The sequence below is a fragment of the Chelonia mydas genome, chromosome 8 (genome assembly GCF_015237465.2).
Source record: "Chelonia mydas isolate rCheMyd1 chromosome 8, rCheMyd1.pri.v2, whole genome shotgun sequence".
NCBI classification, from domain to species: domain Eukaryota; kingdom Metazoa; phylum Chordata; order Testudines; family Cheloniidae; genus Chelonia; species Chelonia mydas.
The window spans coordinates 95901835-95918227 of record NC_057854.1 but is presented as its reverse complement, the minus strand read 5'-3'; the positions used below and the strand labels follow the sequence as shown (position 1 = coordinate 95918227).

The following is a 16393-nucleotide window of genomic DNA, read 5'->3' as shown; positions in this document are numbered from 1 at the left end:
ATCAGTGATGTTCAAGGCACAAAGACCTCCAGGAATTTCAGTCATTTTACAGTCCTCAACAATATGTTAGTCCTGGGGGAATTGTGCACCACTGCACATGCACAGAGTTCATGTTTGGTGCAGAATTTCTTTCCTGCAGAAAATACATTCTGCCCGAGAAGTGCTTCACTTCTGCCTTTCACCCACCAGAGGCCACTGTGGTGCTAGAACAGCCAGCAGTTGGCTGCATTCATTCCAGCACCCTGCCTGTGGAGCCAGGTTAGGACAGACAGAGGTGGGGCACACAGGGCTGCTGGTGGCAGGGGGTAGGGTGTCACAAATTGAGATTCAGAAGGGCTAGTGTGTGGGACAGACTGGGGCGTGGGCTCAGGAGCTAGTGGAGTAACAGCATTGAGCCAGAGGCTGAATGGGAGGGATGCTGCAGGGCCACATGGAGACAGGGTAGGGGGCTGCAGGGACACATGGGGAAGAGGGAGCAGATGTGCCTGACTGAATGGGGGAGGCTTGGGGTCAGCCAGGGTGTGCATGGGGGAAGCTCCCCAACTCCCTAACATTCTCTCCTCCCCCCCTCCCCCAAAAAACCCCCCAAAACACAAAAACCAACTTGTTCCATACTTCTCCCACCCACACCCAACAACATTTCCTGAATCTATTTTTTTTGTCTGTATTGTTGCAGACATACTTAGTGACAGGTATTTTGAAATAAATTACCAAAATTATTGAAACTGGTGTTGTTATATTTTGTTGTTTTGACAAATAAAATGTACAGAATTTTGCAGAATTTTAAAATATTGTCTGCAGAATTTTTAATTTTGGGGTGAGAATTTTTAATTTTCTGATGCAGAATTCCACCAGGAGTAATGTGTGTCCTGATATGTGGCTGGCCACATCAACATAGTAGATTGTTTCTAAAACGTCACCGAAATTATGCTGTAGGACAAATTCCACATCTGGTACGAAACCAGTTCAGAAAGTTCCATTGCCTTCGCAGTAAATCAGACCCGGGTTGACGTTGAGTGGGGTCTGAGACAAGGTAATTATTCATCACTTTCTCTGCAGACCATGAAGCTCACCACGCGTCCTCTACTGTGAATCCCTCACCTGGTAAATTTATCCACTACAGGCAATGTGAGGGAAGATGACCATGTAGTGGATTAAGCAAATATTTAATTAATGGCAGATGTGGCATATCATGCAGTTTCGTCATGAACTTCACTATACCTTCCCCTCTGCGAACACGGGGTGGAGCAGTATTTCAGAGAGCCAGTAACTATGGTAGAGGAGTAGATTTAAGTGTGCCTGAAATAAGACACACGGTGGAATTTAATTGTATGTCTATTATCTTTGATGGAGACCAACATAAGATCTCAGACTTCTAAACAACTATGTGAAACAGTAGAAATTCAGAATGAGTAACTCAAATTAAGAAGTTAAAAATCCCTAATTATAGGCTGAATTTAGTTTTCTGTTTGGAACATTCTGTGGTAGAAATACTTCTGATTCTTTAAAATATGTGTATAATATACAAATATATTACTGATAATACTTCTGCATTTAATCATATGTGCAACTGGTGTGACCTGTTGAAAAGGAACTTTCAGCCTAATGTAATTTCAGAAATCTATTTAACTCTACATAAATGGCTTCAGTAATGGGTATTCCACCAAAGCCTACCACAAACTGTCAGTGCACCTTTTTATCATTCATTTTGAAAGCGTCCATCTTCTGCCTAGTTATGGAAGTTTTTTAGCAATATCTACCTAAAGCATTGTCTCATGAACACTAAGACTTTTATTGAGAACAACTTTTGCATTATAGTAGTGCAGTAGTACCTTTTTTGCTCAGATTAAGGCTTTCTGTTACAAACCTTGGTTACTGAGCTTTAATATCTTACCTGTTTAAAAACAGATGGGGCTAGCATGTGACCCAAATTGTCAGCCTATATGGAAATTTTGTGTGTTAATATAAAAATTCCAATCCAGTGGGCCTTGTTTGTTGCTGAGCTGTCAAATACTCAGTGCTGTGATACGATTTCTTGGGGGAGAGCAGAATAATTAATGAAAATTTACAGGTGTGCAGTCCTGGAAATAGTTAATTCAGTACTTGGAGTGGGGAGTCTTTGTGACAGTTAAAATATTCACTTGAAAAATTTGCTACTGATAATATTCAGTAGTTTTTTCATAGTTAGGAAATACACTGGAGGTACTGGGTTAAATTTTCTACTTTAGTGCTACAGCTTCTTAAAGGTTCTATCTAACATGAAGTTTGAATTTAGATTTAGCCTGTTTGAAAGGGGAGAAAAGTGTTTTATTGATGCTACTGATTTCCATATAGAAATTGGAAAGTTAGTTGAATGAGAGGAAGAGGAAAGATGAAAAAGTGTTGAAAACTAGATGTTTGCTTTTAATTCTGCCACATTACAGCCAAATGCATTGCCAGTGAGCTCCTGTGTACACAGAGGGTATGTCTATGCTGTTGGTCTGTTTAATTTCAGTGTAGACATCTGGGCTTGAGTTTGAGCCCAGGCTCTAGGATCCTGCGAGGTGGGAGGGTCCCACACCTCAGGCTGCAGCCCGAGCTGGAATGTCTACATGCAGTTAAATAGACCGCAGCTCAAGCCCCACAAGCCCGAGTCAGCTGGCACAGGCCAGTTGCGGGTGTCTAATTACAGTGTAAACATACCCAGAAGGTCTTGTTATATTAATTTTTAAAACTGTTCAAGGAATGATAGTTTTGTGTCCCTAATGCAGAGAGGGAACTGAGTAAACAAAAGTAGCAATGGATTCTTAACTACCACATATAAACTGTGTTACATCAGCATTAGCTCTAGAGAAGCAATTTCTCAGAACCTAAAGAAGCTGCATATTTCTCAACATTAGAAGGAGGAGAGCAGCTTCAGTCTGAGCCAGTCAAATAACTCAATATGAATAACTTTCATATCTTCAGTAGTCCACTGCCACCTAACATAACTAATACTCCTCGAACTCTTTTATCACTAGATAAGGAAAAGGGAAGAGGGGGAGGCTATTACTACATTTAGCCTGCATCAAAAAATGCAGTGAGCATAGGCAGTGGTTTATTTTTTTAACATCTTTCTTTTTAAATAGGGCATTTGTAAAAACAAAACACAACCACCACAACATACACCACTAAGGGCCATGAAAATGGTCTGAAAATAGTGCAGGGTTAAAGGTAAATCTGGACTTAAATAAGTGAGAGAAAGTAAGCAGTGTAGATTTTTAACAGAGAGAGAGAGAGAGAGAGAATTAATAAAGGTGAAAGGATGAAAAACATGTATAAGCAAGAAAAATAGTAACGGATGAAATCTCATGTTGGCTCCTGTCCCTAGTCCTTGTTTAGTTAGACCCCAGTCTGGCATCAGGATTTTCTAGCACATCCATGCAGAGTTTTTGGGTATAAAATCTGCAAGACCTTAAATAGCAAAATATTTGGGGTAGGGACGGGATCTACCTTTACATACCTAGTTAATAACAAAAACAAATATAGCTAGGCTTGGCAGAATCCAATTTTTATATATATATATATATATATATATATATATATATAATTTTGAGGATATCGAGGTTTAAGTATTCTTTGAAAATTTAATTAGATTAAAAAGTGTTTTCAGTTGCAGGAAATTGTCAGATAAATATTTGACAGTAGACATTGAAATTCAAAAAGGTAAAGCTTTTTAAACTGCTAAAACACAAATTGTCAATATCACATGTCAAAATACACAAAGTAAATATCCTTAGATAAGGAAAACCAAACCTATTTTTACTATTCATTAACTGGTCCATTTGTAACCATCCTAATTCAAAAGTCTAAATCACTGGATTTTGACTCTACTAAGTTCTCAAGTAGCATTTTTCTTTTTCTGTCTTTTAAATTTCAGTTATTATCGATAGAAATATTTTTTCATTGGTTTGTGTGTACAAGATTGATGTTTACTGATATTTACCGATAAAAAGCCAATCCTTCCAAGCCTAAATGTAGCAGTCCAAGACATTTGCATATAAAGAGGCAGGGAGCCGTAGGTATATTATATAACAAAATACAAGAACAGTGAAGTGAGGAACAATCATACAAGTTGTTTGGCTCAGAGGCCCTTGCATTGTATGTTTCTGAGATGCTTGTTCTGCTAGGACCTGATTCAGTATCTACTGAAGTCAACAGATTCCCATTGACTTTAATGGAAGTTGGGTTGGGGTCAGAGTGCCTGTGTTGAAATGACCACTGTAAATCCATGAAAAATGCTTTTTGTCAAAGGTATGCCCAATAATCTGGTGGTGATTTTACAGTTTTATGTAGCTTCTTAGTGTAGTCTGGACAATATTTTGTTTTCTAAATTATAGTTTACATATCTGATGGTCTTCCTGAAAAATTAGGCACACTTCCTCCTCTGTGCACACAATGGCTGTTAATGGGAGTTGCAGGGAGTTGTAGAAACTAAAGCTGGAAAACTAGATTTCTTTACAGGAGAATTCAGGTTTACATCAAGTTCAGTTTAGTATATTTTAATTAAGCATTCTTTGTAAAAAGTATTTACACTTGCAAAATAATTCGTGTCTTCAACTGTCAATTTGTATGTCAAGTCTCTCTCAGGACTTTGCTGTCTTGCATTCGGGCATCTTCATACATGGAACACGTTTTACTGTATTTAAAAAAAAAAAAGCTTTAATTTATTTCTTTTTCTCAGAGTACTATTAACCCGGTTGATGCAGTATATCAGCCTAGTCCTTTGGAACCTACAGTGATCACTACAATGCCCACCCAGACTGTATTACCTCCAGGTACAGTACACAGACAGATGGTTCGGTAAAAATATTCATGTGGTGTTTACATTCAGCTGGTTTAAGCTACTGGCTTGTTCTTTTTAGCATAGTTGCTATGAATGAATGAAAAGTGTATACAATTGCAAAAAAGGATGAAGGCTTATTCTTTAATGGGTTCTATCATCAGCATACATCTTCAGGCTTGTGAACTGGGTTATGTAGTCCATGTAACTATGGCACTTTGACTCTTAACCAAAAATATACATTTTTTAGTCTTTTTCACTGATGTGCATTTTTGGCTTTGTTCATTTTGTTTGTTTGTTTTTTTAAAAAAAGGGGGTCTTTAGAGACTATACATCTCAATTTTTAAAAAGTTTGTGGAGAACACTTAGCTATCAATTAGAGAGTTAACTTCCTTCTGTATATTCCTTTCTTCTTTACTCGTTTTCCCTATGGCAGTCCCCTTACTATGTCCCCTATTTGGATATGTTATATTGCAGGAACAATACAATATGAAAATATATAAGCCAGTAATTATAAAGTTTTTTTTCTATGGCTGGGGGCAAGTAAGACTTTCTAACCAGCTTCACGGATTAATAAATACAAAAGATGAACAGCAAAGAAGGAAATAATATATATTTCTCTTTGAAGAATGGCAACAATTGTCTAGATCATGGCTATCAAAGGTATTATAAAATTACTAGGGGTTTCCTTCCATACCAAAGCAGGAGTCCGCTGCTTATATGTGTTTGCTTTCTTTTTACATATTGAAATACCTTCTAGAATCTTCTCAGTTGTTGAAATCAGAGCAGCGACCTTCGTCCTTGGCAGTTGGGCCTGTAGTAACATCACTAGGAAACCATCAGATTCCAACACCAAATAGTACAGGTATAGTTCTGTGTGATCATCTTTCATGTTAAAGTATTACATTTTTTAAGAATGTAAACTGAATTTTGTAGAATTTATATTTGATGTAGTCCTTAGGTAGAAAGTTACATTGTATAATGTAAGTATAAAAGAAAAGCCATTTATAGCTATGTTTCCCCTTATCTTGAACTTTCACCTTAGCTACCATTTTAATGCTGCTGATATTCAATTGGTCATAATTTTTAAAATTACCTGTGCTAGTCCTACCCAAGTAAACTTCAAGGATTATTTAAACTGAATTTATCTTAAGTGTGTCACTTAAGCAAGAGGAGCCCATTCAGCACATGCCCATAGACTATATTTGCTTGTATTGCTCCTAGTACAATACTTCATAATGAACTCTCATTCCATAGCTCCTGCACATGCCGATCTGTCTATCTCTGTAGTGATTTGCCTGGCTGTCACTTACCTTGACTCTACTGAAATCCTCAAACATGCTTTCATCTCCCTTGCTTCCTTTTCTCTGGCCTCTAAAATTCTCTTCACCTTACCCCCAAATTTTAACATCTTCGTAATCCTACTACCCCTACTACCTTTTCAAATATATAAAGGATTATGTTCAAATCACCCTCAGCTTTAAATTGCTCCATGAGATCAACATTCATTTCAGGATGTGTTTAAAATCAGTTTTGCTCCACTCTATTTGAGGGGCCATACCTCTACGTACTCCCTTCCTTTGCTTATCTCTATCCCTTCCACATTCTTGCTACTGTTGGTATGAGATTTTTGCTGTTTCAGCCGTCCGAGACAGCCCCTCTGTCTTTATGCCTCATGGACTCCTCCATCTCCTCTTATGTCGGAGGACAGCAAATAGTGCTTGTACCTTTTTAAATAATAGCTAGATATTAACTGTGTAATTGTTTAATCTTGCAAACTATTTTGGGATAAGGTATGTATATAAAAGATACATTTGCAAAATTAAAGTGTTAATGATATGAAAGATATCTAAATCAATATTTTTTATGAAATGTACAGGGTTTTTCTTGAGCATTGTAGCTTTCTAGCTGCTAAAATTAAACATCCATAACTATCAAAATGCTGGAGTTGTAACTATTTAAGTTGTCCTTTACAATTTTTAATTCTTTATTAACGGAGCATTAGAATTCATATTTTCTCTATTTTCATAACCATTACAGTACTAACGGCCCAGCACTACAGTATTTGAAAGAACTTTAAGAGTGAGCATTGGTTTACATCTTAAATACATAGTGTTCTTTTTACAAATACAATAATATAATTTTGCCTCAAACATAGCTTTGGACTGACATTTACCACTGTTGTTGTTTGCCTGGTCTTCATTGATTAGTGAAGTGTGATCTAGTTGTTTTGCACTCAAAATCTAACTTGCCTTTTGGTTCGGACTGCTTCTGTACTGGGTATCTGACCCCTTCATGTACAAAACATATCAACTCAGAATTACTAGCCTGAGACTTAAGACATTCATCTAGCATATTAGACACAAAGGAAAATGTGGTGCATTTGTGGTAGTCAAAAAACAGTTTTCAGACAAGTAGTGTATTTCTGCTCAGTAAATAGTGCTGCCTTTATTAACAGTTGTGCTTCATTACTTTATTTTAGACCTTTGATGTAACTCAGCAGGCAGGAATCTCTCTAGAATTTTGCAGCACTGTTATTGTGAGCCTCCCAAGAACCTAAAACCATCTATTCTGTGTGTCTGAAGGATTGAAGGCAGGGTCAGAACCACAGTCATCTAGCACTTAAAAATATAGCCCAATTCACATTTATAATATCAACAATGCCAACAGCTGGCCATAAGGGTTTTTAAAAATTGCACTAGTGTTCACTTTTTAGTTCAAAAAAGGAATTATGGTCTTGTAAGAATGCCTAATTAGGCTTTTAAATTTGGGATGGTGGTATGTGGTTAAGTGAATGTCCATGCTATCACTGACTTCATGGGGAAATGGAACTTTTTTATTTTTAGAGGTTTAAAAGCTGATTAATATCCAGTCCTTCCCCCTGCCCCTTTCCCTCTCTTGTCCCTCTTGTACTTCTCCCTTTTGTCTCCAATATGACCCCCAAAAATGGGAATAACATAGGAATTGCCTTGTTGGATCAGACATGAGGCCTATCTAGTCCAGTCTAGTCTAGACTCTTAACAGTGGCCAGCACCATTTGCTTCAGAGGAAGGTATTAGAACCCAGCAGTAGGCAGATCTGTCCTCCACGTTAGGTCTCAGCTTGATCCCCAGTAGAGATTGGCTTAAACCCTGAAGTATGAGGTTTGATATCCCCCCTTCGCGAACTTTGTTGTGAATTATTCTTTATTCATACAAATACACAATTTCTATTTTAATCTTAAATTTTTGGCCTCAGATACTTAATGTGGCAGTGAGTTCCACAGTTTTATGTGTTTTATATAAAAAGTATTGGTTTTGAATTTTCCACCTTTTAAATTTAATTAAATGCCTCTTGTTATGAGACAGAGGGAACAAAGTTATGTATCTACCTTCTATAAACTCTTATGTCCCCTCTTAGTCATCTCTTTTTATAACGTAAACAGTCCCAATCTTTTCAATCTTTCTTCATATGAGAGTTTTTCCAGGCCCTTGATCATTCTCGTTGCCGTTCTCTGAAATCCCTTTACTTTGCAATATCCTTTTTGAGATGAAATAGTATTTCAGATGAGGCTGTACAGCTGAGTATATTAGAATATTCTCTGTACTGTTCATGATCTCATTCCTTATGCAAGCTTCAGTGTATTATTTGCTTTTTTGACCATAACTGCGCATTGAGTAATGGTCTTTACTGAGCTATCTACACTGACTCTTGGGTCCTTTTCTTGAGATGATACATTTACCTGATTAATTTAGAACCTTCTAAGGTGTACAAATAGTTTAAATTTTTCCCTCCAGTGTGTGTTGCTTTCATTTGTTGACACTGAATTTCATTTGTCATTATGTTGCCCATTCACCCTGGGTCTTGAAGTTCCTCACAGTCTTCATTGGTCCTGACTACTCAAAGTAACTGTCATCTGCAAATGTTGCTTTCTCACTACTCACCTCTCTCCCCAGATCATTAAAAAATACATTAAACAGCCCTGGACTGCCGAATGGCTAGCAGCAATTCTGCAGAAAAGGACCTACGGGTTACAGTGGACAAGAAGCTGGATATGAGTCAACGGTGTGCCCTTGTTGCCAAGAAGGCTAGTGGCATTTTGGGCTGTATAAGTAGGGGCATTGCCAGCAGATCAGTGATCAGTGAACATTCCCCTCTGTTCGGCATTGGTGAGGCCTCATCTGGAGTACTGTGTCCAGTTTTGGGCCCCACGCTAGAAGAAGGATGTGGAAAAATTGGAAAACATCCAGCGGAGGGCAACAAAAATGATTAGGGCGCTGGAACACATGACTTATGAGGAGAGGCTGAGGGAACTGGGATTGTTTAGTTTGCAGAAGAGAAGAATGAGGGAGGATTTGATAGCTGCTTTCAACCGCCTGAAAGGGGGTTCCAAAGAGGAATGATCTAGATTGTTCCCAGTGGTAGCAGATGACAGAACAAGGAGTATTGGTCTCATGTTACAGTGGAGGAGGTTTAGGTTGGATATTAGGAAGAACTTTTTCACTAGGAGGGTGGTGAAGCACTGGAATTGGTTACCTAGGGAGGTGGTGGAATCTCCTTCCTTAGAGGTTTTTAAGGTCAGGCTTGACAAAGCCCTGGCTGGGATGATTTAGTTGGTGTTGGTCCTGCTTTGAGCAGGGGGTTGGACTATATGACCTCCTGAGGTCCCTTCCAACTTTGATATTCTATGATTCTATGAACAGAACCTTGAGGCAACTGATTTCAACGTTTTGCCATGGTCAAAATTGACTAATTAATCCTACTTCTTTTTTTTCTATCTTCTAGCCGGTTTTTGATCCATGAGAGTATGCTGCCTTTTACCCCATGAATACTTACCTTCCTGTTGTGAGATAAAGGTCAAAGGTTTTTGAGAACTCTAAATAAATTATATGATTTAGTTCTCTTTTATGCATTACTTTGCTGAGATGTTTCAGTAAATTAGTGAGACACTGTTTTCATGCTGGTTAGACTCTGTTATGATCTTCCAGGTGTACAATTGTTCTGTTTTTAATAATCTCTTCAATCTATATGCCAGGTGCAAATGTAAGGCTAGCTGGTCTGTATTTCCCTGGATCTCACCTCAGAGCCTTTTTTAAATATTAGGTGTACATCTTTTGCTAACCTCCAGTGTTCTGAAACAGTGGCATATATTTGATAGCTCAGCCACTTCATAATTAAGGGAAGGAGATGGAACTGGATCTGACCTCTTAGAGAAGACAGTACCATCTTGATCAAATGGTCCATATAGAGTCCCTGACATCCAGTTGGAGCACTCTAGAAAGCATTGATAGATCAGGAGGTCATCATGCCCCCTTACAGAATTGAATATTTAGGCCATAGGATATATAAGGTACCTAGGCCAACCATCCCTCACTTCATTATTATTCTGATTGGTAAAAGATGTACTAAGATAAGTGTTAGCACAGTTGCTTTGCTAGATTCTGCAGGAAATGGGTGTGGCAGCAACAGCCAGACATTTTGATTTCTGAGGGCATATCTACACTGCAAACTTTTGCTGACACAAATTACATTGTTCTATGGCTGCCGCAGTTAGTATATCACTTGTGAAGGTGCATACTTGGCCCCTTGCATCAGCACTGCACGTGCTTGCCAGGAATGCTTGTTTTTATGCACAAGGTGGTGCACCGTAGGTAGGTAGCCCATTGTGCAACTTACCACTATCCAGTGCACTGTCTTTTTGGTAAGTTTTGAGTCACATGAGTGACCTGGACTGTGGTGTTAAGTTCCCATCATGCTGTTTTCTCTACCCCATAATATTATGGCTATCCCATAATTTGCACACCTATTTTAAAAATCCCACGAACCCGCATGGGACTTCTCGCTGTCTGCCATCTCTCAAAGAAACATGGAGCCTGTGCAGCTCCACACTATTGTTATGAACATTGCAAGCACAGGATGCATGATCCTCTGGTATTTGCAGAGCTGCAATAATTGTCATGTGGCGCAGGGCAATTTCCTGGAGTTCAGATTGCTGTGGGACTTAGCGAGAACCAATTCAAGATGTTGGTGGTGTTCATGGAGCAACTGCAGATGGTGGAGTTCTGCTTCTGGGTCCAAGAAATGAGCATTGACTGGTGGAGTCGCACTGTGATTCACACTTGGGATGACCAGCAGTGGGTGCAGAACTTTCGAATGCAAGAGGCCACATTTCTGGATCTGTGTACCAAGCTCACTCCAGCACAGGGACACCAGAATGAGAGCTACAGTGATAGTGGAGAAGCAAGTAGCAATTGCACTGTGGAAACTTGCAACGCTGGGTTGCTACCAGTCAGTGGGAAACCATTTTGGAGTTGAAAAATCCACTGGGAGGCTATTGTTCAAGTTTGCAGGGCTATTAATAGTCTCCTGCTACACAGGACTGTGACTCTTGGCAACGTGCAGAACATAATGGATGTATTTGTAGCAATGGGTTTCCCGAACTGCAGTGGAGTGATAGATGGCTCGCATATCTCTATTTTGGCTCCAGACCACCTTGCCACAGAGAACGTCAACAGAAAAGGCTCTTTTTCTGTGGTTATCCAAGTGCTGGTGGATCTCTGGGGACACTTCACTGATGTCAGTGTTGGCTGATCAGGGAAGGTACATGATGCTTGCGTCTTTTAGAACGCAGGACTGTTCAGAAAACTGCGAGCAGGTGCAGAATGACAGTTGAATGTGTTTTTGGAAGTTTGAAGGTGCACTGGTGGTGTTTACTCCCAAGATTGGATCTCAGTGAGAAAAATATCACAATGGCTACAGGTGCCTGCTGTGTCCTGCATAATATCTGGGAAGTAAAGGAGGAAAAGTTGCTGCAGGCGTGGAGGGCAGAGTTGGAGCATCTGTCTGCTGCGTTTGAATGGCCTGACACAAGGGGTATCAGAAGAGCTCATTGCAGAGGTATTTGGCTCAGGGAGGCTTTGGAAGAGCTGTTTAACAGCGCCCCACAGGAATGTGTTGTGGTGTACTGTGCTCTGCCTGGCTCTACAATTTCGGGGCCTGTTAGGAATTTTGTTGTGCTTGGCATAAATATAGGACTGTAACACTGTCAGTGTATCAATTAATTTTGTGGTGCTTGTGTATATTTGATTATTACTCTGTGTTTTTCACTGATCCTATGAGTTGTCACAGTGTACAATAACAAGTAAGTGGGTGCTTTCACTTCCGCCAGGCATTTTGCAGCAGTTGTTGGGAACTAATAAAGATATTTTCCAAACAACAGAATGTTATTGAATAACAAAAACACCTCAAAAAATTCTGTGCAAGTTAAAAGCAAATACATTAAAAGATTTATGAATTTTTGGAACAGAGCTTAAAGAAGGGGAAGGAACGTTCATGTCCGTTTTAGCTACACATACATTGACCATGGCACTCGCAGATCAGTGCATATGAAGCTGGTTGTCCTTGTCCCCAGCACAGAGTGGTAGGGGTAGGGACGTGGCCCCTGATGCCACATGGAATGTTAAGGAGGGGTGTAGGGATGTGCTATCCTGGAGTTCTCCATGGATTACAAAGGGAGGTGAGCCCATAATTGTTGAACGAGTTGGTCCACAAGAATCTGCAGCATCTGTGTTTGCTGCTGGAGAAGCCCCATTGTGTCCTGGTGCATCTCCCTCTCCTCCTCCGCCTTTCTCCTGTCTGCTCTTTCCTTCTCCATACAGTCTGCACTATTCATCCTCTAGGCCAGGGGTTCTCAAACTGGGGGTCATGACCCCTCAGGGGTTGCAAGCTATCAGCTCTGTGGGGCTGACAGCCCCAAGTCCCCATTAAATTAAATTCCCTCCCCCCCCATTTTTACTGTATAAGGGGATCAGACTCAGAGGCTTGGTATGTGAAAGGGGTCACCAATACAAAAAGTTGGAAAACCATTGCTCTAGGCCCTCTGTTTGCAGTCTTTATGCAGTACTGGCTTGTAGGGTCTCATGGAATGTCATCCCAAATGCTCCTCTTCATCTGACTCAGGCATTCCACAGTCAGCTGGGGCATACACAAAGCCACAGCGGCAGAAGCTACAGATAAAACACACAGAGGTATCATCAGTATAGTTACAATGGAAAGTGAAAGTTAAGATTCAGAACCCCTTTCCCTTGTTCCCCTAAACTTTGAAGCAAGATATGCTTATTGACACTTCTGCTTCAGAGTGCTTGTGCACGGTGCCATTCATAGTACCAGCCATGATGAGTATGACCCACCAGGGGTGAGATGAGGAGGGAATTGCTCAGTTGCATGAAACTACGAATATTGGGCAATAGTACTGAATATTGGCACCATTTTCCACAAGTAGTGGTGATTTTAGCCGATATCTCACGCCAAAGGGTAACAAAGATACAGAGCACAGCTGCTGCTGCTGTCCCAAAGCCCGTTTATTGGAATGGTTTCTGCCCAAGTTACTTTACCACACCAGTTGGTGAGGTAAAGTGCTCTACAGCAGAGGATGAAATAAATCTGCCAACCCTAGAAATCTTCGGGAGAGGACTGCAGAGTACCTCTGTGGAAGTTTCATTGAGATCTCTCAGGAGGATTCAGGGACATCCCCATGTACATAAACTGCTGCCCCGGCTCTCCTGCCTCACTTGACAAAGGAATGAAAAGCAGATAACTTTACCTCTCTTTGTTGTACCAGTATCTTTTCTAGTATGAGTAAATTAATGAAAAGTCTATATCTTTGTCCTTCCCTCACTGTAATGCAAAATAAATTTACACACTTATCTGCGGTTCCTTCCCCTGCATCAGGCTGGGATTAAGTGGACTGTGGTGGAGACTCAAACAGGTCCCGGCTTGCAGCATATCTGGACCCCTTTATCACATGTCCCCATCCTCTTCCTCCTCCACCACCTCCTCACTGTTCATGGCAGGAGCCTGAGGAGGTGTGTGAGGTGGGAGTGGGATCTCCACTAAGTCTGGCATACACCTCTTTGTAAAAGTGGGAGTTCTGCAGCTCAGCACTGGATCAATTGTTGGCCTCCCTGGCCTTCTGATATGCCTGTCCCAGTTCTTTTACTTTCATGCATTGCTGCTGCTGATCCCCTTCTGCATCCCCTGTGCAATCGCCTCATAGATGTCCATGTTTCTACAACTGATCCATAGCTGTGCTTGCACAGTCTCTTCTCCCCACAGGCCCATTCTACTCCAAGCCAGAGCATGTCTGGCGCTTGTAGCCAGCATGTTCAGCTGGGTAGTTGCAGGTGACAGTGGAGAGCTGCCTAGGTGGCTTGCCCAGGTGGACAATCAGGAAAAAGCATTTCAAAAATTTGCAAGGTTTTAAAGAGGGGATTGGGGGCTCCTGTTCTCCATGACCTCTGGGGAGTGGAGTTCACAATTGTGACCAGAGTTGTCAGTGTCTGGCATTGTGGGACAGCTTCTCGAGGACTGTTAGGGTTGACACAGGTAATGCTGTGTAAACATTCATGCTCAGGAGGTGGTGTTCCTGTGTTGATTTAATGCAGAGCTTATATCTGGGGAAACTAATTTAAAAGTGTCAGCACATGCACAACTAGGTCAACACAAGGAGATTTACATTGACCTAATTTTGTAATGTAGACCAGGCCCAAGATTCTAGGATTGTAACAATAGAAGTGACTAGACACTTCCTTTGCGGTTGGTGAAGGTAATTATTTCCATCCTAACTCTATATCTTCAACTGCCTGTGACAGCGATTTTTTTTTTTTTAATTCCTTTGAATTTTGTAATAAAATTGCAGGTCTGATCATTTTTGGTGACCTAGAAATGTTTTAAGAACAGAAGGCTAGGTAGCCCCTACATATGTGGCTATTTTTACATTGGCTGTTCTTTGTCTCAGCTAGCCCCTCTTTTCATATCTTTTATTAGGAATGTCAGTGCCTAAAGTTGGGCTCCCAAATCCATATTTAGGTTCCTAAATAAATGTGACTTGATTTTTTAAAAGGTGTTGAGCACCTGCAATTCCCATAAACTTCATTGAGATTTCTTTAGGAGCTGAAGTTGTCACCACCTCTGACAACTAGGCCTCGTTTATTTAGGAGGCTAGCCATAGACTCAGGAGGCTAACTTCAGGCGCACAGTTTTGGGAAATTTTGGCCTTGTACTCTACCTCACTAGTCATTCCTGATAACGTATTTTGTATTATCTGTTGTGTGAAATTGTAAGTGTACCTTACTGGTTTTGTTTTTTTAATTTTATAGCTTCTCCTAGTTTCTAAACTCTGCTAATGTCTTAATCAACTTAATCAATCCAGTTAGTAGATTAGAAATGGCTGGTTTAAAAATCCATAAAGCTTTTTCAAAGCTCAGATTTCTTCAATTTCATAGGAAGTGGGCAGTCGGCACCCAGCAGCAGTTTAACCTCTCCAAGCCACGTCAATCTGTCTCCAAATACAGTTCCAGATTTTTCTTACTCTAGCAGTGAAGATGAGTTCTATGATGCTGATGAATTCTATCAGAGCAGTTCTTCCCCAAAGCGATGCATTGAGTAAGTAGTGAAAGAACACAGTGCCTTATTGAACAATTTCTAGAAGTGTGAGAAGTTATCTGTGTGGGTGTTTGGGAGTAATCCTGAAAACCTGGATGTGTTTCCTAATAATGGGTGCATGGTGCGTTGTAGGTTTGGCAAGCTGGCCAATGGACTGGTCATTTGATTGACTATTATTTGATCACTGCCAAATGTTCCAGCAAGAATGCCCTGACGTAGCTAGTGGCTTGCCTTCTTGATTGCATCATGGTGCTATTCTTTCATTTTTTAGAAGTTAATTTGATTGTGTTTTGCATTTTTCTGAGTTAAAAAAACTTAACTGAGTTATTTTAATTAGGTATAAAGATTTAAGACTAAGTCTATTGGAGACCATAAGGTCTTACTCTTTTTTGTTCTAATAAATTAATGCTTTAAAATATTTGACCATTTTTGACATTATTTGACCAATATTTGACTTGTCAGTTGACAAGTTATTTTTGGACTGCTTAAATGCTCAACCTGAGGTGTATTGCAGCAATTGGTAGACAGCCAATGTCCCTCTTTTCCATACACCTCAATATTTTTTAAATTTTTGAATAATTTCTGTTTCAATTTACTCTTGCCACTTGGGGAATTTTGAGAGTAAACTAACTTTTTAAAATTATTGCTATTCACCTTTGAGGAATAATAAATGTATTTGAAACTATCGCTTTTGTGTGTGCATTTAGAGTTTTTATATGGGTTGCATTCTGAGTCCCACTTTGGAGGTTTTACCCAATCGTTAGGCCACATACCACTCGAAGTATTATATTATGTGAAGCTGCATATACCATCTTCGCTTCTGAATATTGCAGTGTCTTGTAATTTCTCCATAAATGCACTTCTCGAGTAATCAGCCCCCATGTAAATGTTTAATTTAGTTAAATCCTAATATTTTGCCTTGAAATAAATGTTCTGAATCGTGAGAACTTCATACTTTTCTGTAGCTCCTCAGGATCTGCAGCAGTCCTGACTCGCAGCAGCACAGGAAGTAGTTTGAAACGCCCAGACACCACAGAATCCCTGAATTCTTCCATGTCTAATGGAACAAATGATGCTGGTAAGAGAATTGCATTAGCTCTTTTGCTAGAAAGTTCTTCCGTACGAATCCAGGTATATTTAATGTAGTGCTTAATAAAAAGTTTCTAATAG

General features: G+C 40.0%; 1 protein-coding gene across 17 annotated transcripts in view; it reads left to right on the top strand.

Moving 5' to 3' along the window:
• The window catches only part of OSBPL9 (oxysterol binding protein like 9), a 137002-nt gene that overhangs the window by 102286 nt on the left and 18323 nt on the right, over positions 1-16393 (top strand). For all 17 annotated transcript variants that reach the window (XM_037906136.2, XM_037906137.2, XM_043520918.1 and 14 more), the window contains 4 exons: positions 4703-4796; positions 5562-5666; positions 15064-15223; positions 16189-16301. In XM_037906136.2, coding sequence (XP_037762064.1) covers positions 4703-4796; positions 5562-5666; positions 15064-15223; positions 16189-16301 — 472 coding nt within the window. The remainder of the gene's footprint in view (positions 1-4702; positions 4797-5561; positions 5667-15063; positions 15224-16188; positions 16302-16393) is intronic.